General features: G+C 38.0%; 1 protein-coding gene across 5 annotated transcripts in view; it reads left to right on the forward strand.

Moving 5' to 3' along the window:
• The window catches only part of RAPGEF2 (Rap guanine nucleotide exchange factor 2), a 181921-nt gene that overhangs the window by 57591 nt on the left and 101131 nt on the right, over positions 1-23199 (forward strand). For all 5 annotated transcript variants that reach the window (XM_030238869.2, XM_050973636.1, XM_050973635.1 and 2 more), the window contains exons 3-4: positions 3131-3187; positions 17352-17435. In XM_030238869.2, the coding sequence (XP_030094729.2) occupies positions 3131-3187; positions 17352-17435 (141 nt within the window). The remainder of the gene's footprint in view (positions 1-3130; positions 3188-17351; positions 17436-23199) is intronic.

Consider the following 23199-nt stretch of genomic DNA (forward strand, 5'->3'; position numbering starts at 1 on the left):
TGTGTGGAAATTTTAGGCTCATTATGCACAACACATGCTAATAATACTTTGTAAAGATATTTGATAAATGTCATCCACACTTTTTATTAAAATGCTCCATGAAGCAAATTAATTCAAGTCAAATCTTTCTAGAGCTTCCTATTTTTTTTTTCTATATAGACTTGTGTTTGTTTGATTCTTAAGTAATTGTTGCAGTTGTCCTCTATCCGCATCTTACAGCAGAGGTTTCTCGGGGTATTTGGGAATCAGTGTGAGGCTGGCAGCCACAGAAGGAGACCAGCACATCTCCTGTATACCCTATGGGTAGAGAGAGTGAATTACTGCTGTTTTATATCCTGAGCTTTGCCAACATTTGCCACATCTGAAGCTGCTGAAGCAGCTTTGAGTTGATTAATGCTGGTTTAGGTTCTAATTTCTGGCCTCTTGCTTCGTCATTCAGTGGGAGTCCACATTCCCCAGCCAATATTCTGTAATTCATAGAAAATAAAAGGCGGGGTTTTCTTTCTTACCAAGTGCTCAAGACACATTTTACAATGTGAATGTTAACTTCAAAGAAGTCTCTGTAATTACTTTTGCTTTGGAAGGAGGTCATGGTTACATTCAGTTGAAGTATTTTGTGTTATGTTGTTACGTGCAATACTTTGAGCACGTGAAGTTTTGCATGGCTGGGGTTAAACTGATGTTAACTTGTTTACAAAGATCAAAGTGTGCACATATGGTTGTGTGGAATGTTGATGTGTGCTTCTTGGCTTCCTGTGCAGCATGAGGTTCTTGCTGAGGAATGTGTGGAACTCGCTCTCCCAGCATAGCGAATTCCTCAAAGGGAGCTTCTGTTTACAGTACCATACATGGGAAAGACCGGGCTTCCAGCAGATGTTGGACTGAAAGCTTTTATAGTATCCTTTAGGATACAGCTCTTCTTGTGGCAGTGGAATGCCACAAAAACCTCTGAGATTCATTAAAACTCAATGTATTCAATGTAGCCCCTAGTAGTGAATAACTTACCGTATGGCTTGCTGGTGATCTCATCTGTAATTTATTACATTTGTTAAGGAAGTGGATAAAGATCACGTTTGAGTGACTGAGCAAAAACTGGACACGAGTATTGATCAGAACTAATTCAGTTTTTCAAAGAGGAAGCAATCTAGTTTGTACAACTTGGTCACTGTAATTTCTAACTGTCCCATTGTAACATGAAAATTGAATGCTTGGCTGCCTTCTGTAAGAGGCATTTTCTCCCCTATTGCTGTCATAATAATGGGACCAAGATGCTGTAAAACTCAGTGCCAGTGGTGAACTTGCGTGACTTTATCAAGAATGTGCTTCCTTCTATCCCAATTCAGAGGGGAACAAAACTTGCTGGTTAAAGTGATTCTGTTTCCTGTGACTCCTGCTCTTACCTGGCACATTGCCCAGCATCGTTCCAGACCAGTAGGGCACAGACTATCCTTGAGTAGTATTTAAAATTTTAAATCTGACTCCCAACAATGACTTCTCTTCTGGTATCCTCTCACCAGTGACTTCATGTCTGTGCTCCCTTTCCCTCCCAAAACAGCATCAGAGAGGGAAGATGAAAACCCAGGAGGTAGAAGCTTTTCAGTGTCTGTAAAAGATTTTGACAAGACCCAATTTTATGGTGCAGGGAAGTGTCTGAAAAAATTTGTTCTGCGCTTCAAAGTTTTTTGTTGTGCCAGGATGGAAAAAGATTGAAATTGATATGTAATACATAATGCTTAACTTCATACAATAGAGACATTTTTTCAGTGAGAAAAGTTCTCAAAGATGGTCCAAAGTATAGATCTAAACTACCAGGGTGTGGGAAAGGCTGTGGTAGTAAAACTTAATTCTTAATTTTTAGATCTATCTGCAAACAGAATTAAGATCTCAGTTTTCTATTAATGGTTTATGAATAGTCATGATACCACTATAAGCCTGCCACTTCTGAATAGAAGAAACATTATTTCTTAGTGGGCTGAAGTAATAAGTAAAATCCTGAGAGATGAATGCTAAGGTGACTTTTGTAACAGTCTGTTGACTATTGAAATGAATGATCTGGGAAATGGCAACTGATTGTTATGTCAAACCCAGACCAACTCTTACAGGTCTCAAATCAACTTTTTGGAGACTTTTTGCCTGAGTAGCAATTCTTGAGTGCTTTTGCCTGCTTATGATATTATTGCTGGCAGCTGGTCATTGATACACCGAGATTCTGGTGATGGATTATGTGAGGAAAGGGAATTTATTTCCAGAATTTAAATATAGTTCCTTATTTGAATTTTCTCATGAGCCTCTTAGGTAAATCTCTGTCTGCAGACTGTCAAATAGCCTTGGGGTTTGCAGTCTGCTTCAGAGCTATGGAAAGGCCAGGGGGAGGCAGTGGGATTTCTTTTGTCCCCATCCCCCCTGGTAACTCACAGGGCTGTTTCCTTAAGGCAGTAGACAGAAATGGCATTGTGATTTTTCTACATCAAGTTAACATTGCATTTCCTAGTATGTTGTGAGTTCTATTGTAGTTGCTCTCTATTATGCCACATTTGTCAGGCTGACAGTGAATACGAAAGCACTTTAATCCTCCCCTCTAGACAGAGGATTTTCCTGCAGGAAATTCTCTCCACTTTGAGCCCTCTGGGATTTTAGCATTAAAATCTCATGGTAATTTTCAAGTTGCTGAATTTTAGCAAAATGAGGATCATTGATTTACCAGGCAACACAGTTCCTAATTTTACCTATTGGGCCTGACTTGAAAGAGAACAGTTTTTATATTGTATCTCTGATTAGTGCTGCACATAGCACATTTCCAACCATTTCTAAAATTCAGAACTGTTTTTATAAAGCTACTTGCTTTTATCACATCACTATGGAAAATGAGATCAATATAATTTTTCCTTATTTTATAGATTTTTTTAATGGGAACAGCTACATCTAGTGTCCTAAATAAAATCTGATCTTGGATGAACAAATAAGTTAAATGCTTAGATATTACAATTTGTTCTCTTGAATTATGAATCTGCTTGGTGGTTGGTTTCTGTAAGTGCTGGAGTTACCTGTGGGAATGCTGAGTAACTTTAGAAAGTGAAGTCTTTGTGACACTGATAGGAATCATAACTAAAATTGACTTCTTCTCTTTCAGACTGATGTGTGAAACTGTTAGATATGAAAGGCATGAAGCAAATGAAGTTCTGTACTAGTAAGTATTTCTGCTTCCTTTTATATGATGTTGAAAGAATTAATTTATATTGAAGTTAGTTGAGGACTGTTTAATGCCAGAATTCTTTGCCTAGCATTCACAGTCTGTAAATGTAAATGATCCACTTCATTTTCATCATCAAACACCAGAGAAATTTACTACTGCCAAGGAGAGAGCTAACAGTGGCTCTTGCTTGGCGATGCATGTTGTATTAAATTTATATAAAATTAATAATTGGATATGGGTTTGTCATTTAGTCTTACTTCAGTTTTGTGAAAGTAGTAGTGATCAGCTTTTCGTGCCAGTGGTGCCAAATTGACAAATCTAACATGGTTTGTAATTAGCAGGGATGTGCTCTAGTGTCAGCTCAGATTTACAGTCGAGAGCTGAGAATTGTAATTGCTTATTTTATGGAACCAATTTATTGAAACAAAATGTTTCTCAGATTCTTACTTGCTCGCCCTAACCCAGACTCTAAATGCATATTTTTCTAAGTTGTCTGGCATTATTTGAACATTTAAGCATACAAAGAATACACTTCTATGCCTTCTTCTGTATTTGTGGAATTTGTCCTATATGGAGCATCAGGAGGAAGATGAGATTGGTCAAGCTCCAGCATTTCAGTTTACTCATTCAGCAAAGTTAAATTAAGGTCTAATGAAACCCAGTGATGTTATGTATGGGAAATACATAAGGTCAAAATCTATAGGTGGGTAGATAAAATCTATAGGTGGATAGATAATTTTAATTAGACCAGTACAATCTTTATTCATTTTATACTAATTTGCAAGGGACCATTGTGGTGGCGGTTTGTCCTTTTCTAGGCAGTTGGTTCATGTCTCCTTTGTAGCAGAGTTTTTGTTTAGACCCAGTATTTTGGTCATTCTAAGCACTGAATTGAATTTGAGCTACGTGCTGAAAGAATCCATACTGCTAGCTAACCATATACTCAATGCAGGCAAAAATTACAGGAGATATGTGCCTGAGAAAATACACTTCACAAACAGGAGATTGTGAAATCTGGGTTAACTGGAAGTGCACTTTGCAGTTCTTTTGCACTGATTTCCTTTGTCACTCCTTTCATGTGACTTCATCTTCACTTTGGTTGTTTGCCTGTCATTCCTATTTAGTTGCTTCTTGACATTTCCCCTCATGATTCATTCAAAAGCTTTAATGGGCAGTTTGGCAGTTTTTGGATATAGATGCTAATGCAAAATGTGCTTGCTCTAGCATTTCACATCTCTGATATAATGTTTGGTGGGCTAAACCTGAAAGTTAACAATTACTATTTTTTATGTTAAAAAAGAGAAAAAAATTATATTTTGAAACTAAAAATATACCTTCTGTTACTCTGAGCTGTAGCTTTACATTTTTTTAATGAATATTTTGAGATCTACTTAGCAAGAAAATCCCATGAAACCTGCAGTCTAATTTCAGTGTTCTATTTTTAGGGTAATGAACTTGGAGGGATCCTTAGTTTTGTTTCACTAATTCAGCCTATGTGTTGAAGATATACTCTTCTAAAAAACAGAATTTCAGTTTTGCTATGTACATGTTTGGAAAAAATCTTTGAGTACTACAGGAGAGAAGCAAAGTGATAGCCAGGCTAGGATTGATCCACTCAGTTATGAGCTGTAGGAAATCTTGGAACATGCAACATGGTTACTTTTTAATGAACTTACAGAGTTACCACTTGACACTCTTATTTTCATCATGAAGGCTAAGGTATTTAAAGAGCATTACATTTTAACATTTTAGGTTGTTTTTTATCTTAGAACTTCTTCCCCCTGCCCCCGATGGTATATTTGCATTGAAATCTGAAATTGGATGCTATATCTATTTAAAATAGCTGCAACTGTTGGAGCTGTTAATTGACCTGTGTGTTTGACCTCCCTGAGGCAAAACTTAATGTCTCAGGGCAGAAAAGCTAAATCTTTATCCCTAAATGCTAATGGGCAGACTAATGCAGTTGCTCTGTTGATTTGATCAAAAAATTTTCATTGTGAAAACCGTGTGTCTGTCTGCTTTGTAAGTGGTATCTATAAAAAAGAAAATTTCTGTTGTGTGTATGCATGCAGTGCTGAAAATAATTATGTGCCTTCCTTACAAGCACAGCAGTTATTTTATCCTAGATTAAAAAACCAAAATATAAGTTGTTAATTTTCATAGTAGCTCTATAGATTTTTTTTCCTATGACCAAAGGGATAAAGAGGAGCATGTTGCTTAAAACTGGCTCATCTCATCTGCATTTACTTTACTATCAGCGGGTGTACGTGGTAGTGACAAATTCCCAAACCCTACGGCCATCTCACTGTTTAAATGGAAACTGGGTTATTAGAAGTGGCAGTTCAGCTTGAGTTATTCTTCATTTGCCAGTCATTCTACTCCTTTCATTTGATGGGAATTTAATGACAAAAGGGCTTAAAACCTGCAAAGCAAAACTTCAGAACTGAGGCTTACTTGACATGCATATTTGGTTTTTTGGTTTTTTTTAACTTGCTACTTTTATTCAAATCTACTTAGAGATCTCATTAAAGATATATTCATTTTGGTCTCATAATATATGTTTTATCAGTAGTCCAAAGGAAAAAATGTTCTGTTTTCATATGTGCATGATAGTAATTCTTGATGTCTCCAATAGTGAGCTTCCAATTAGCATTTTCTTTAGAAAACAAAGTTCTAGCAGGCTTGTAGAGGGTGTTAATACCTCTTTAGAGTTGAACAAAATTTTTCAGATCAAAATTGAATTTTGTACTATGATGGCAGAGGATTCTTTGGCAATAAGTGCTTTGGATGTAAGCAAATGAGTAAGTGTCTAATAAAACAAGCACCTCTTTTTCCTCCTCATTAGTCATGTGAGGGCTGTGTGTTCTTTTCAACCATGCTGTTTGATATTTCTGTGTGTATGCACCAGTGGTGTTTGGTTTACTCTTTCTGTAAGGAAGTCTTGTATATTTTTAAGCTTCCCTTATTTTCTTTACTAAGAATATTGGATTAGCAGAAAATATGTTAAGGTTTGCTGAGCTGCAGCTAAAGTCGTTCCATAATAAAACCTGGCATTTCCCAATTGCCAGGCTGTAGTACAACACAGTTCTGTGATTCCATTGCCTGTAGTTTGAGCAATTTCAGCTGGCACTAACTTAGTTACTGCTTGGATTGTTTTTAAAAATTTGAAGGAAACCACAGTCCAGGTTATTGTGAAGTGTTTTTTTTTTTTTTTTTAAGAGATCCTTCAAACGAAGTCTTGATAGGATATATGCTCCTACCTCCCACATGTCCCTACTGAGAAGATTTCATTTTTGATTAAAGTGCTTAAGAGTAGACTACTTAAGTAGACTGCTGGTTGTGGTGGTGGTGATTCCTAAAAAAGGACAAGTGTTTAAAAAAGAGTAGTTATCTCTTGAGCATCTTGAACTGAATTTTAGTGTTAATGTCTGGCTGGAAAAAGCTCTTGTCTAATGTCAAAATGTTTGTGTGCTTTTACGTAATTCAGTTTGCAACCTTTAATAAAATTCAGCACGGAGAAAGACAAGTAGAAGTTGTGTATATGAACTGGAGATTGGAGGGAAAAAATGTTGCCTGTAGAACATTCACAGCTGAAATGAGAAATAGCAAGCTGATTAGTTTCTAAGTTTCTGTCTGCGGTAGACAGGTGTGAGACAAAAAACTGTACAGTTACAGTGTGTCTTGATTTGTTCCTCATTCCCAGTTTGTCATGCAGTCTGGAATGAGAAACATCTACTTGTATTAAGACTGTAATGCTTGTATGGTGGTGGAATGGGGAGGGAAGAGGGAATGAGAAGTGGAGAAAGCTGTAAAAAAGATAAAGATATGTAAATTCAATTGATTATTTTTGAAATTTCCATGATTAGAAATAAATTCTCAAGTCTATTAGCAGTAATATCACTTAGCCAAGTTTTCTGGTATATCACCATGGCAAATTACAAGACCCAAACACATTGGTGTTGGGCTAGTCATGCAGCCTTCTCCAGGACTTGCTTGGCCCAGCCATCAAATCCTGAAACAAAGGAAGTCTGGAAAGGGAATAAAGGAGCACAACTTCTTGGTAGCTACTCAGACATTGATTGTTTTCTTAGATGAAAATGTTAGTGTCTCTCATGAGGTAAAGCAGAATGTCTCAAAAAGGCTGCAGGGCAGTAGTTCAGTGCAAGGATAGGTGAGAAATAGATCTGTGAATGGTCTTTTTAAGAGTGGGAATTGTAAACTTTCAAGTCCTACAATAAAAGTGACATTTATTGAATTCATGGTTCTTTCACAGTAACATATTGCCCTAAAGACCTTCAGGAGGACAGAAGCAATGCATGTAAACCAACAAAAATTTATGCCAAAGTTGCTGTATGTTTCTGCATAGCCTGACTTGAAGTGTGACAAAAATGAGCTGAAACTATCTTCTTTAGCTATTCACACTCACACACACACACACTCAGAGAATATTCTGAGTTGGAAAGGTCTCACAAGGATTGTCATATCCATCTTTTAAGTGAATGCCCCATACAGGGATCAAAACCACAAGCTTGGCATCATTAGCACTCTGCTCTAGCCAATTGAACTAATCTCAGTTAGTTCAGTCATTTTTAAACTGAACAGCACTGCTGAGACCACCTTACTGAAACTGTGTTAAGCTGGAATGCTTTTATAGATGCAACGTATGTGGTCTATAGCTATATATGTTTGTGTCTTGCAGTTAACTTAAGAAAAGTTAAGTCCTAAAAGACTACAGAAAGGAATTGCTAGAGCAGCTCCCACGTAAGAAGTGATAAGAGGAACTGGCCTCAAGTTGTGCTGGGGATGTTTGGACTGGACATCAGAAATTATTTCTTTACAGAAATGGTTGTCAAGCATTGGCACAGTCTGCCCAGGTGGTGCTTGGGGACATGGTTTTAGTGGTGGGTTAATGGTTGGGCTTCCTGATTGTAAAGGTCTTTTCCAACCTAAATGATTCTATGATCTCTGGGTCAGTATCAGAATTTTCAGGTAGATCTCTGCAGGCAATGCATGTATTCATTCGTGCTTCTTCCATATCCATAGGTTTCTGCAGCAGTACATTTAAGACTCCAAGATATTCTGCAGCAGGGCTGGCCTCTTCAGTGCTGTCCTGAAAATATTCCTAAAGGTGTACTGTGCCTTCTGATATTTGGGCAGTTGCCAAAATATCATTGGAATGATGCCAGTTCTGCACTGCAGTAAATCAGGAACCTGATTCCTGTGTTGTGTTGTGGATACATTTTCTGTGGGGAATTTTTTAGGCAATGTCTATCATTAAAATAAACACATTCAAGGACTTGGCAGTCGTCTCTGTATAAACAGACACTGAATCAAGGCTTCTTAATAGTGTCAGTGATCAATGTTACAGTCTGTGGCTTTGCACAGCCACTTCCACATTTATGTTATTGTTTGACCTGATTTTGAGACTTCCTTGAATGAAGACTGAAGTAATGGTTTTGCACCTTCTTTACTGTAAATGTTTCACTGAAAGCTATAATATTTTTGTTGTAATTCTGAGAACTCTGAGGCACTCAAAGCTTTGGTTTTGGAGACACATTAGGAAGTTGTAAGATACAAGAACAGATTTGTCTTGCCTTCAGAGTGTTTTGGGTGCAAGATCATTTTATTGCTCTGCTTCTGTAATTGTTTTCTGATGATTTAGAAGACTGTAATTTTTGTTCTGAATTTTTCCTCTGATATGAAAGGCTAATTCCCTGTACAAGTTTAATATCAAGACTTCAATGACAATAGGTCAGTTAGCTTGTGTGCATATATTTGTATAATGTATTTATTAATTGCGTGTTTAATCCACTGTCTTAGGCTGACAGACATTAATGACACTCTGTAATAATCTCTAGTTTGACCAAAATTCTTATTTGATTTAGCTGATTTTATTTCAGAAGTAAAAAAAAATTACAAGTAACTTAAATACTCTAAAGAAAAATACACTTGTGATTTTTTTCTTCCATGAATACTGAGGAATTGTTTCCTGTGGTTCATTCATCCTGGTAGCAGCATTTCCCATTGTTGCTACCAGGAGTCAAGACACAAGTTTTCATCCTGTGTCCATCTGTAATATGTAATCATGGACATAAGTTGCAATATGCACATTATTTAGTGAAAATCAGAAGTTCAAAATTCTGAGTTATCAGTTTTGTTACTGAATATATTTTAACTCTCTTAAATTTATTCTAATTTCTATTCTTCACTCAAAATATAACTTCAGTGTGTTCTTATAAGAAGAAAAGTATTTGAAAATTATGTGTGGCTGATGCATCAAGTGCCAACCTCTTTTACCTTCTGTGTTTGGGACATACCTCAAGAGCATCTGAAGTGCTCTGGCAGATGTCAGGTATACTGGCTTAACAAGGAGGATTAGAGGCAGTGCTGACAATGTTAGTAAGCAGTTTTCTGGTTACTCTGTGTTGGAACACTACAGTGCTAGTGGGCAGGATCTTCAGGCAATGAGATGTCTACCTGAGAGAGTTGTTCAACTTAGACATGTTTGACATCCCAGGGAATCTCAAGGCTAATGTCTCGTTCTGGCAATGGTTATTCAGTTAAAACAATAAACACCTACAGCTCTCAGCACAGAGAGGATAGCCAAAATGAGCAAAGAGAATCAGACAGATTAATCTGCTGGAACCATATCCTATGGAGCATGAGCTTGCAGAGCAATGTTCTTTGGGATTTCTTCTGTGTAGAGCTTAAATGTCTGAAAGAGCTCCCAGTTCTGACATGTCAAATTTCCATTGTTTCTGTCTCTCAAGTGGAGACCTGGGAACATGAGCAATGTCTTTGGAATTACTCTGCTTACTTTCTGGAGTTTATTCTACTTTGAACAACACTGAGTGTGATTACATGAAAATGTAATTAGGTGCACCTTGGTTTGTAAGTTATCAAAACAATTACAAGTGTTATAGATTGTAGGATGATGGTATTATATCTAGTTTAAATGTAACTCTTGAATGAACCCTTTAGTGGTTGGAATTTTAAAGAATTATTGCGTCCATAAATCAAACTAGCTTTTTCACAACCAAGGAATTGTTCTTGCTGAATTCATGACCTTTTCATGGCATAGCTTGAAAATAGCTCTGAATGGAAGGCAATTCTGGATGTTGAGGATGACTTAATTTAGGGGTCCTTCCAGCATCTGGAGTTAGCTGGAAGTCCAGTGCTGGAAGTCCAGTGGTGGAGGGAGAATGACTCCTCTGTTGCTTGGGTCTCAGGATAGACAGAAGTGTAAAAGGAATATTAAGCAGTTTCCATGCTTGTTTCCATGCAACTTCCATGCTTGTTTCCACTGAGACCTGCATGTTACTTAGCTTTTTTCATGTGCTGCTTTAAAGGAGTTGGCTGAGAAGCCAATGACCAGAAGGTGGGCAGAAGAGGAAAGATTTTTGTGTAGCATGTGCTTTCAAGGCCAGGTACTGAATTTTGCACTGAAGTGATGTCTTATTTGACAGAATTAAAGCAAGTTTGACAGCAGTCATCACAATGACCTGCAAATTCTTGCCACTGTACATACTTATGATGTTCATTATCTCAGGTGAACCTGAGTGAGTAAGCATGGGCTTAATATGATTTGTTATTCCAGAGGTTTTAGTAGTGCTGTGTCTCATTTTGATGGAGAATGAGAATTAAATGGATTGCTCTTTTTGAAATCTAGCTATTTCTAAAAAAGTCTTTAAGAAAAGTGATGTATCGAGACCTATTAGGATAGAGGAAGACAGTACAGATGGTATAGATATTTGAGATTTATTCCTTCTTTCAATAGGTTGATTTAAATCTTTATTGTAGCTAAATATTTTGGAGGGTTTTCAGCTCCTTAAGTGATCAGGAAATCTGAAAGCTAAAATTGGAACACCTGTGCTGCTGTAGAGAGATGCATTACAGAATTGATATGTGTGGTGGACTTGTTTTCTTGTGAAGAAATTTCTTTGATATGCCATTAATATATAATTCAGATATATAGTTACAAATGTGTAGTTACAAGCATGCAAGTGCTGCTGATTCCTTTATATAGAAATAGCATATTTTAAATTAAAAAATAAATCTTTTGTTTTAAGTAGTGTATACATAGGTACTTGCTGGTCTGGGAATAAGGAGCTGCCCCTTCTCAGGGCATAAATAGATCATAGCATGAAGAGTTTGATACAAGTGCTGGAGACTGTGAGAAAGCCTGCAAACTTCTTGGATTTTGTCAGTTTTGAGATTTATAAGTACTTCCTGAGTTTTGAACTTTGAGTGCCTCTGAGGTCTCAGAGAAAACAGTCATATGCTAGAAAATGTGAAAGCCTCAGTCTGAAAATACTGTCTAAACTCATCAGTGCTGACAAGCCAATGATGTCATAGGCCATTGCATAATGACACAATTGAAATTTCCAGACAGAACAGTTAGTGTCAGCTAGGAAGTTTCTTTGCACAGTGCTGTCTTCAGTTTTTTGTGTGATTTTCAGAGAGAAAGGTGTCCTGTCTGGGTGCAGGTTGTAGTTGTGTTAAAGGATGATGTCAAGGAAGCTGGACAGAGACACACAATGGGAAGGCATGGCAATCCAATTTATGACTTTCTGTTTCTAGCTCCTGAATTCCTCTAAGTCAAGTTCTCTGGCGCTCTGGGAAACTACAGATAGATTCCCCAGGAAATCCTCTGCTCTAGAAAGTGTTTTAATACCAAAGTCAAGATTTCAATGACATTTATTAAAATTTTGTCCAACTAAAGTTCAGGTTATGAGTAAAACCTGGACATTGGTGGCTATTTTGGTATTGGCTTTCAGTTTTGCACCACTGTAAGGTTTGCTAAAACTGAATATTCTGCAAATTTATCAGTAGGTAGCCCTATCATAGTGGTTACAAAAGAAGAACATTAAATCTTGGTACTGGAGTCCTTTTGTTGTTGTTCCTGCAGAACACAAATCTTATTTTCAGGACAGAATGAGTGTGTATTGATTTTGCTGCTCTTACTGCCCAAGTGAGTGACTTTGGGGTTGACTTCATTCTGATTCTCTGCAGGATAAATTGCTTGTGTCATCTAACTTTCTTGGCAATAAATCTTGTTTTCTGTAAGTAGGGGAAGGGGATATCTTTGCTGCTTTTGGTAGGCTGTATAACTTTTAACAGTCCTACCTTTCATCCAAATAAATACCCAGAACAGGAGATGAGCTGAAGAAAGATCCCAAAACAAACAACAACTTTCCCTCAGTCTTAGGTACTTGAAGCAATGCATTCTGTCACTTAAGGCTAACATGTAAAGTCTTGCCTGAAAAGGTCTTTGTGTACATGTGTCAGTAGTTTCTGATTTCAATTATTTCTACTCCCACTGTGCATATGGCCCTGCAAGAGTGAGGGAGGGAGCAGAGAGGAATTCAAAACTAGAAAGGAAAACTGTTTGCTGGGTTAGGTAAACTTTGCTTTCAGCCAGATGTAGATCATGGAATCATTAAGGTTGAAAAAGACCTCTAAGATCATTGAGTCGCACCATTAGCCCAGCACTGTGAGGTCTGCCACTAAACCCTCTCCCCAAGCAGATCTACACATTTTTAAAATACTTCCAGGGATGGTGACTCAGGGATGGTGAAAATTCCAGGGCAGCCTGTTCCAGTGTTTGGCCACACTTTCATTACCCAATCTAAACCTCCCCTGGGGCAACCTGAGGCTAACTCTTGTGCGATTGTTGTTACCTGGGAGAAGTGGCCAACCCCCAGCTGGCCACAGCCTCCCTTCAGGCACTTGTAGAGAGTGATAAGGTCTCCCCTGGGCCTCCTTTTTTCCAGGCTGAACACTCCCAGCTCTCTCAGCTGTTCCTCACAGGGCTTTGCTCCAGACCCTTCAGCAGCTCAGTTGCTTTGTGGAGCTCTCACTGCACCTCCAGCCTCCTCATGTGTGACAGCTGCTGCTTCAGTGGTTGTGGTGATGCTGGCCAGCAGTGGCATCCTTACTAAACTAGTAATAGGAAGATCTTACCTCAGCAGATGTCTTTCCTTTTTACATCAGCTTGACTGACAGGTGCTATGCACCTTCCCCTTCACTCTCCTAAGCTGAAAAAACCCCAGTGTCTCTTGAAGGATGCCTTTGTGGAAAGGTCGTCAGCATCAATCCTGCTTCAGCTAATTCCTGATGAAGTGCTTGTGTGAACTTAATGCCCTCCTGCAAACCCAGTCAGGGAAGTCTCCTGTCTCCTTTTAAGAACAATTTCCCATTGTCTCTTTGGCAGAATAAATATCTTTAGGACACAAAAAGTTTCTAGATTCTTCTGTGGGCTGCCAGGCGTAGGCACTATTCTAGCAGTGAAAGAACACTTTACAATTAGGCTTATTCTCTAGAATTCAGTTTTAATGTTTAAAATAAAATGTAAAATGTGAATGCAAAGAAAACCTTGCAAATATGAGTCCTCTCTATTGGGTAAAATGGTATTTGCATGAGTCCTCAGGTGGCCTGAAGAAGTACTTTTGTAGTTCAGCATCTGCTTCTTCTGTAGTTCCTTCTGTCTTTCTTCACAGGCACAAAAGTCCTGAAGAATGCAAATGCATTGTGGATGAACAAATGTCAAGCATAGTACAGAAAACATGGAAGCTTCATTGAAAGCCACATGATGTTTGAATAGGATTGTGGAAAGCCCAGAATCCTTAAAATGAAAGAATTGCACGTGTTTCTTGTGACAGTATTGTCTAGCAAAAGCTGGCTGCCAAATGGCTTTGTTGAGGCTTGATTCTAATCAACTGGGAGTATAACAAGTGTTAAAAGTGCAGGAGTTAAATATATTTTCATATGAAAGAAATAGATCAGTGTTTCGTTTGCTTTTTTTTTTTTTTTTGTTTTGTTTCTGAGAGAAGAGTGTGGGTTCTGGAGGAAGAAATGTGTTTGCTATACATGTGGGATTTTTTCAGATGTTTTCCTCAAGACTATATTAAGACACTACTAGTTGTAAAAATGAAGAGAATTAATACCCTGTGTTCTTTGCTCTTGAAGATCTGGAAATATTTATGATGGTTTGGCTGACAGTGAAAATTTTAGAAGAATATACAGAGTGTATTTCAGGGAAGATATTTTGAATTCAGGCACATTCTTTAGCATTATATACATTCTGTATATTACTGCATTCCACTACTGTGACACAGCACTATTGAAGTTTTTGTAATTTAGATAATTAAAGTGTTGAGTTCAGTAGATATGCATGATTCAAATAGCTTAAAGCTTAGAAATTCTCAAATGTAACTGTAAAAATAAAACCACTTATTAAGTGCACATAAAGCAAAGAGAAAACAAATTCAATTACATGGTATTCCTCAAGTTTGATTTGTTTTTTTTTAATCAGTTCTTTTAGCTGTCAAATGAGCAGATGCTTAATTTGATTACATACAAAGTGGATAAAGTATGATATTTATGACAGATAAAGGACCAACAACTTTTGAAGAGCCAACTTGTAGAGAAAGAGAATAAAGCTGTGAATTGGCAAAAAGAAGAATTGGACAATTAACTAAGTGAAGAATCATGCTATGTGTGATTAAATGAGAAGAAATCAAACCATTGCAGTTGAATGCACAATCATTCTAGGTGTTTGTTAAATGATTCCAAGGTAGTTTCAAAAGTAACCTTAAGCATTTGCATATTGAATATAGTGACTGTATGTGTTATATATATTGACTGGTGCTTGTAAAAGCCAGTAGCTGCTTTTCTCTTTGAAGTTCAAAAATTTCCACTGAAAAAAGATAACTAGAGCCCCTTGTAAATATGTGGTTTGGGAGAGGATTTCTAAAATTAATTAGGTCTTAAAATGAGGAAAATAAAAGCTTGGATGTTAGTGGATTTACAAAAGTTGAAATACTTTCTATTGGCTTAATTTTTTTCTGCTTCAATTATTTTATTGTTGGAAATACCTTTCTTGAAGCATGAGAAGGTCTGCTAGATTACTTTTACTTTAGAATTGTAAAATCTGCGAGCCAAGGTTCTGTTCTGTCAGACTACACTTTAATACTTGGTCAATCTGCCAGATTTTAGGAAAAGGAAAAAAAAACCAACCACCCCCAAGACCACAAAACTTATTATGTGATAATATAATATGCTGTAATCTGCATGGAAAAATTATTATTCACATTCTAGTACAGTTATTTCCCAGGTACTTGGGAAATCACTTTGCTTATATCCATTGCTGCAAATTTCTATTTCAAAAACTTTTAACTGTGATAATTAGTCCAGATTATTTGTGTGTAGAATGACAGGTGTTAAAGAACATAATAAAAAAACCTAACAGACTCTGAGTTGAGCAGCAGTGCTGTTGTATGTCTGTCAGCATAGGATTTGTGGGGAAAGAAGGAATGTCTGAAGATGTGTAACTTAACTCAGGTGCATGTTAATGTTTTTAGGAATAATATTTTTGTTGGAAGTGCTGGTTTTCTTGTGTTTAACTGCTTTAACCTGGTTCTCTGCACTTATGCACAGTGTTGATTTTTCTAGACTAAAAGGTTTGAGGGTGATACAGGCCCATGTGAGAAGCAAGTGAGGCTAGGTTTTTATTTCAGAATAGACAGCTTAAAACACTTCAGCTATGTGAATCAAAAAGCTGTTGTTTTAGCTGTGGGACTGTGTTATTGCTTTGTTCTCTATGGTCTATCAGTATACAGAAGTCTTCCTGAAATCCTGATTTTGAAGATGTTGTAACTTCTGGTGTGTGTGGGTGACCAGCATCACTTCTCTGGTCAGGACATTGGCTGTTAGAAAAGAGAAACAATCTCCATCTTTTTGTTCAGTTTCTGTGTTCTTGGCCATAGATTGTGTCCCCTCAGTTTCCTCTGCTAATTTTCTATGTTCCTCTCCTTTCTCTCATGCTTATATTATACAGTGGAAAATGAAAATAGAACATGTTTTTAGATTGGGTGGTTTGCTCTCAGCTCTTTTAGGCTTGCACATTTGTTTTGAGGACCTCTGTGTATGTACTTCTTAAATTGCAGTTCTTCAAATGAAAAATACACTGCTAACCTGTACATTGCCTACTAAGATTTAAGTTTAGATTTTAATACTATGCTGTCATCATTGTTAAAAGATGTGGGCTGTTCTTACTTGAAGTAGACCTGGTTGTTGCTAAAGACTTGAGACATATAATTTAAAAAATGAAGGTGCTACAAATTCATTAAGTAATCTGCATCTCTTAGTGTCACAAGGGATGAGGTTTTCCATAAGAAAGCTCATGCAGTTCATAACAGTGAACTCCATTAGTCTTGAATTCAATTAGTCAGTTTCTCTGGAAGAAGCAGGAGTGGTAGAAACTGAAGTCCAGTAGAGAGACTCTCAGCACTAACTGTCAACATGGAATGAGACTTCTACTGCAGCTATTTCTAGTAGCCTTAATCTCTTTTGTTTTCCTGCCCAAACATTATTTGAACTCCCTTATCCAGAAAGAGTCTAAGCATATGGAAAAGATTTTGTATTACTCAAGGAGCAACATTTGAATCTACAGTAGAATGAACTGTGCCTGGATGACAAAGTCTTCCTCATCCAGTTCCTCTACAGGTTGAAGAGAGGGGAAGAGAAACTTTTTGCCCCTTCTATTGGGAATTTATTCTGGTGCCAGGAAGAGATGTGAAAGGAGCAGTACTTAGCAACAGCAGATAATGGTGACTGGCAAATGTGATGCAGGTTTGCCATCTGCAAATGTCTCTTACCTTGTAGGAAGGCATGCTGATGCAGAAAGGAAAATTTCTGTCTTGAAGAAAGGGTTGAGAAGAAGATTGCTAGTATTGGGAAAGGATGCCTTTATTTATAGAGGGAAAGATGCTACAGCTCTCTTCAGAAATAATTGAAGAACTGTCATTCTTCTTCAATGCATTTGATAGAATGCAATACAGTATATTTACTGTAGCTTGACTTCCTTTAATCACTTACAGTTTTATTTAATTTGAATTGAGCTGTTACCAAATGGATAGATAGATGCTTTTAATAAAGTCAAGTAAATGAAACTGAGCATTCTAAAAATGTATATATTTGCAGGTGGAAATTAGAATAGTTTTGTGGAATTATTTTTGAAATAATTGAATTGTGTCTTCCTTCCATAGTTTGGAGCATTTTTGCCTCTTTGATGTCCTTTGTGGTGCAAATTTGGTACTGCTGTGAGTGATTTAAATCAAGTGTTTTAAACTGTGTTATTTTTTTTTATTTACTCCAGCCCTGATGATATTGGTACCTGTTGGTATATCCTGCTGTCTGGTTCAGTCTTCATTAAAGAATCCATGTTTCTTCCAAGGAGCAGGTATGTCAGCTATGAATGTACTGCATTCTGTATATAAGTATAAATCATGAAATGTGGAGAAATTTTAGAATTAAAAGGCAGTGTTTTGTATTTAATGAATCACAGAAGAACAAATCTAAACACACATCTCCTGCCTTTAGTAGCTCTGGTAAATGTTTCATGCCCATAGGTAGAACTGAAAGTCCATCTTTGTGGACAGTGTATAACTGTCCAAACTGTCAGGCAGATGTTGTTGATTTAAAAAATAAAACCACTAAAAACCTGACAAATGGGGTGAGGTGCTAAGTAGTCTCTTCCTGTGAGTTATCTTACTTCAAATTATAGGATGCACTAGAATTTGGATGTGGATGTTTTCCTTTATTTACTGTGCACAAATCTTTGGTGCATGTTTTAGTGTATTCTTAGATCATGTTACTGCAGGTTTTGCTGCTTATGTATAACATCAGGCAAATGGATTTTCAATGAAGAGCAGTTTCTTAGATGGAAAAAAAAAGTTTGGGTGTGAGGCACTCAACATTTATATTGCTTCAATTAAAAAAAAAATTACTTATTTTGAGCTATGGTAAAAAAGGCAAGTGGTTGCAAGGATTTTAGACTAAAGTGACTAAGCTTGATCATTTTAATGGAAGCAGAGCAGAATTATTTTAAAATGCTGGTTATATGCATATTCATTCAGACTACCATAGAAGGCTGCTTTGAAGTGTATGGCATGTCATAATATTTGTGCAAGGCAGAATGAAAGAATGACCCATCTCTGTGTAGTATCATGATAATGAAAGAACCAGAAATTTTTTTACAATTTTCAAAGGTGGGAAGCCACTTCATGGCTAGTGTTGGTTGGTGTATGAGACATTAAATCTTCAAATCTGCCTTACAGTGGGAGAGCAGTGCAAGTCTTGGGACTTCCATTGGATGATGGTGGCATGTTCTTGGTGAAACCAAGTGTCTTGTGTGTGTCAGGCACTGCTGATAAAAAGGCATATTAGATGTGCCATTGAATAGTTAATGCTGAAGGTGCAAAACTGATTATTGGAAAAAGTAGCAGAACAAGGGATTATAGGAGCTCTACTTCTGGCAGAATGAAAATTGTCCCATATGTCATCCATGAGCAGGCAGTGCTAGGACAAAAGCTGGCAGAAAGTGCTACCTTTAGATACCAGGAAGTTGAATAGATACCCCCACTTGAAAAGTATTCTCTCTTTTTTATTTTTGTCAGCCTGCCCCATGCACCTGCAGTAAATCCCTTTGGACAGGTTCTCTGGGCTGCTGATCCTTGCTCAGAGTGAGGGCTTCCCCATGCCTGGCCTCCTGTCCACCTCAAGCTCACCTTCATTGAATAATAGCTGGGCAGTAGCTGACCAAATTCAAAACAAAACACATGTTGTCATCCCACCAATTCCACCCCAGCCCCTGAATTTCCAGAGTATTTGGGATTTTTTTGGATTTCACTCTTTTAAAATGGATGTCTTTACATGTCAGAGCAAAAGTAGTATCTCAGAGTATCTCTAGACAGACCTAGTGGACAGATCTGCCTACAACTCTGCAGGTTTCTGCAGAATTTGACCTTGCTCTTAAAACTTTGTGGCAGTTGGCATGTGAGTCTGTAAAGAACAGGACAGAGGGCTCTCACTGGATTTGAGCTGACACTTGCAAGTGCCTTGGTGCATTTGACTGCCTGTGCTCTGCACATTATTTGCATGTGGGTCCTCTATTAGCTGATTTGCTTGCATTAGTTTTAGATACAGCATCCTCAGACTGGAAATGCTCTTTTGTTGTGGATGTCCTGTCAGGTAAACTTACTGTATTTTTTTCTTCCAAATTCTTGTGTCCATGGCTTTTATTGCTAGTGTTAAGATACCATTTAAAATCCTTTCACCTAGAGAGGCTAGCTTTGGCAGATAGTTAATTTACAGGTGGAGAATAAGAATGCTTTAAAAAACACCCCCTTCTCCCACACTGAATATGTCTAAAAGCGTAAGAAATGACCACTCCCCTGCTTCTGCACTGCTGTGGCTTAGGAGCAGCACACCCTAATTTGGTGCCCCCCCCTCAGTGAGAATCTCCCAAACCAGGCACCTCTCACTCCCTTCCCCTCTCTGGTGGGAGACACAAAGGCAGAGATCATGATCTGGGGTAAGAACAATTTACTGGAAGCAGCAATGAGATTAAAAAAATGGACAGTAACAGCAGCAACACTACTAAAACCCATGTAAATAAAAAATAGTACAGCAGTCCAAAATGAACCAGCTTTGTAGGATATGAGATATGGGCAAATAGCTACCTGTTGAAATAGTTTGAAATGAGTGCCAAAGCTGCCAATTTTTGACAAAGTTTTATAATGCACTAGATGACTTGTTAAAGTACTTGTAACTAGCTACTGGACAAGTCTTTAATTCCAAATTTTAAAAAAATAAGTTGTTCAAGATGGGATATTGGAATACATGAAGTCCTAAATTGAGTGTTTTTGCTTTGGAAACTTTAACATCTAAACTGTGTCTAGTTTTGGGGTTTTTTTTTGAAAATAGCATGAGTTTAGTTTTATTTCCCTGTTGTAATACAGTTTAGCTTGTATTTGTTCAAATTCCAAGCCATCAGCCTGCAAATAGTGTTCATAAGATAAGGCTGGATTTTATTGTCTTTAATTTATTATTTTGGGAAAATATACAGACCATGATTTTAAAGAATTGTGCTCTGAGCAATTAAAGCTGCCATTTATTTGGTGACATGAGGTAAAGCTTTATCTTGTTCTCCTGTTTAATTTCTGTGAATTACAACAGTGAAATTTGACAGTTTAATATGAGGAAGACCATCCCTCTTCCCTTCTACTCCTTTGCCCTCATTTTTCCTATCAATATCTACAAACTTCTTCATTTACTTGAACATATCAGGCATATAATGGGTTAAACTAAACATTCCTTAATTCTTTCCTCTGACCATGACCATCAAACTATCACAAATTAACACTCAGTCCCCTCATTGTTTCCCCAAGGCATCTGTGCCCTGAAGCAGTTCACATGGTAGAATGAGGTTAATGTATGAACTCCAGAAAATAAATGAGCAGAAAATGCAATTCCCTGAGGGCTGTCCTGGCTCTCCTGTGTTTTCACATGGCCCCTGACAGCAACTGTGTGACAATCCCTCAAAATGTCTTTTGGAATGGCCTCCAGCTTGCCTTGGCCTGCTGAATGCTCTTACCACATTTGGTCATCTGCTTGGAGTCCCTGTGTGGCTTTTGTAGCAGAACTTTGCTTCTAGTGTAGACTCCATGGGTTCTTTTGTGTTCCCTAAGTGGGAGCTGCAGCACCCAAAGGTCTCCTGGATCTCCCACAGCTCACCTTGTGCCTGCTCCTGGCCTCCATCACCAGAGGATGCAGCAACAAAATACAGAGTTGCTGGGCAGTTTTTCTCAAACTCTTGACACTGGTACCTGGGGATTTCTGCTCTTCTCCCCAGCCTGTCTGGGTAGTGTGTGCTGTGCTGATTGCCACCTGCAAACCAGGCTTTCATTTGCACTGCTTGCTCATCTGCTGCTTCCTTCCTGCAGCCTCCTTTCCTTCCCTGCTGCTGCATCCAACCACTCCTCCCCTCTCTGCCTCATATTGCTGCTTTCCCTTTGGCAAGTTCACAGATTTTACATACAGGAGCAATTATTTAAGCTTTTTCCTCTAATTAAAAGATTTAAGTTTTGAAGGTGAAAGAACATCTATTTTTCACCATTTTCAAAATTAAAAGGGGATGTATGTGTTTAAATATTGATGGTTTAGCCCTCTGGTCTTTCCCATACTAAAACAACTTTAAAAATGGAATGGAATATCTAATCATAACAGAGAGGCATTGAACAAATTATGGACTTCTTTTGAATGTGTGTAAAGCAATAGCAAAACTCAGTTTATGCAGAATGTTTTGTCCTCGTCCAAGTTATGAAAGTAACCTTTGAGGATAAAAATTGTTAGGGATTTTGGCAGACTTTTTTATTTTGTCAGGTAATGAATGTGAATGTAATGGTGCTGGAGCAGAGCCCTTGGCTATCTACATACATTTTATAGAGCTTTATGTATCTGAAACATGCTTCCTAAGTTTTGTGATGTCTGAATCATGCTGTTTTGTGTGGTTTACATATATCTAACTGATGGTGCATTTATAGTCTGAATACAGAATTGCCTTTGATTGATCTTTTGAGTCAGTAAAATTATGCTGATAGCTTTAATCACAATGATAAAATCCTTCTCTCAGTATGACTCATATATTTGCAACTTAAAGTTTATTAATATTGGCTATTACGGGCTGACACCTATGAGATAACATAAAGAAACTGGGAATTTAACTGAGAGTGATCAGTTTACACAGATATTTAAACCATGATGAAATCCCCTAAAAAGGGATTTTTTTTTTTTCCCTGAGCAGGAAACAGAATTATAGAACAATGGACTTGTGGGAGGCTCAGAGTTGTACTTTTGGGAACTGCTAGTTTAGTTGTTGAAGCTGCAGGGGCAGTTGATCAGGAGCTGTGTGGAGCTTATTTGGCTTTTTCCAGGTTCTGAGTTGCTTACGGCTAAGGATTTGCAGCATTGTGATGGAAACATCAAGACCATACACTGGACATTCACAGAGAATGAATGTCCAATGTGAAAATAACTTCCCAGGTTATAGTTTCAGAGAAATCTGTTTAAGTCTGTTCAAGAAGTTGCTTGGAAGTGCATACTTTGTGTTTAGTTTGCCCTTGGAACTCTCAGTCTTGAATAGAAAACTTGACTATTTTTGCTGCTGCTGGATTTTCCTGTGACCTGTTGTGTTGGTGTGTCTGTATCAAGCTGGTGGTGTTCTGGAGCCATGCCCAGGATTATCTGGTGGGAAGGCACAGAGAGTGGTATTGTTGTGGGCTGACCCCCATGCTGCCTTGCCCTCTGTCTGGTTTGAATGCCTTGGTTCAGCATTTCAGTCCCATCGACTGAAACTGAAGGAGTGTGGTCTTAGGGTTTAATCTAGGAAAGACTGAGATCATGAGCTGAAGTAGTAGTGATGTCAGTCCATTTATGACTGTGTGGCTGTCATGAATTACTCACAATGAGTTTTAAATAGACATTGAGAAATAAACACAATTGCTTTGTCCTGTCTGCATTTACCCAAAAGACTGCATTTGTTCTTTTGGATGGAGGTGTTTGCTGTTACCTGCAGACAGAAAATTGGTTTTATTGCAGCACCTGTGACTGTGATTACTTATTGAGACTCAAACTCCTAGACAAAATAAAGTCTTGCTTACAAGAGGTAGCATTTTACTGGGAGTGCCTGATCTGGCCATCTGCCTTGAATTTGCTCATCTCCTGTTGGTCAGTGCTGCCAGTGAAATCCAGCACTTGCTCGTGTGGGTCATTGCAGGCTTCCTTACGAGGTTCTGGAGGAGCTGGAGCTGCCGTGGGGCTGGGGCTGAGCCCAGCTCCCTGGGGGCTGCCTGGCAGGGAGGGTTTTGGGTCAGGCTGACTTCATCACTTCAGACACAGTCAGCTCTGGCTGTAGCTGAATTAGCTGAGCCATAAATTGATGGGCCTTGTGATGTCGCCTGCTATTTCAGCAAAGTTTGTGATTCAGAGCACAGGCTACATGTCATCCAAAAGTGTCTTTAGAGTTTGAAAAAAATGGTGTACAGGTTTCTTTGAATATGAATGCCTAAAGTTATTTTTACAGCTAATTTATCCTTTATCCCATCCATTTTCTGTTCTGCTGAGTAACTGAAGAGTTTATTGAGGTCTGAAACTGATCATGACAG

Source organism: Serinus canaria, chromosome 4 (genome assembly GCF_022539315.1).
Source record: "Serinus canaria isolate serCan28SL12 chromosome 4, serCan2020, whole genome shotgun sequence".
NCBI lineage: Eukaryota > Metazoa > Chordata > Aves > Passeriformes > Fringillidae > Serinus > Serinus canaria.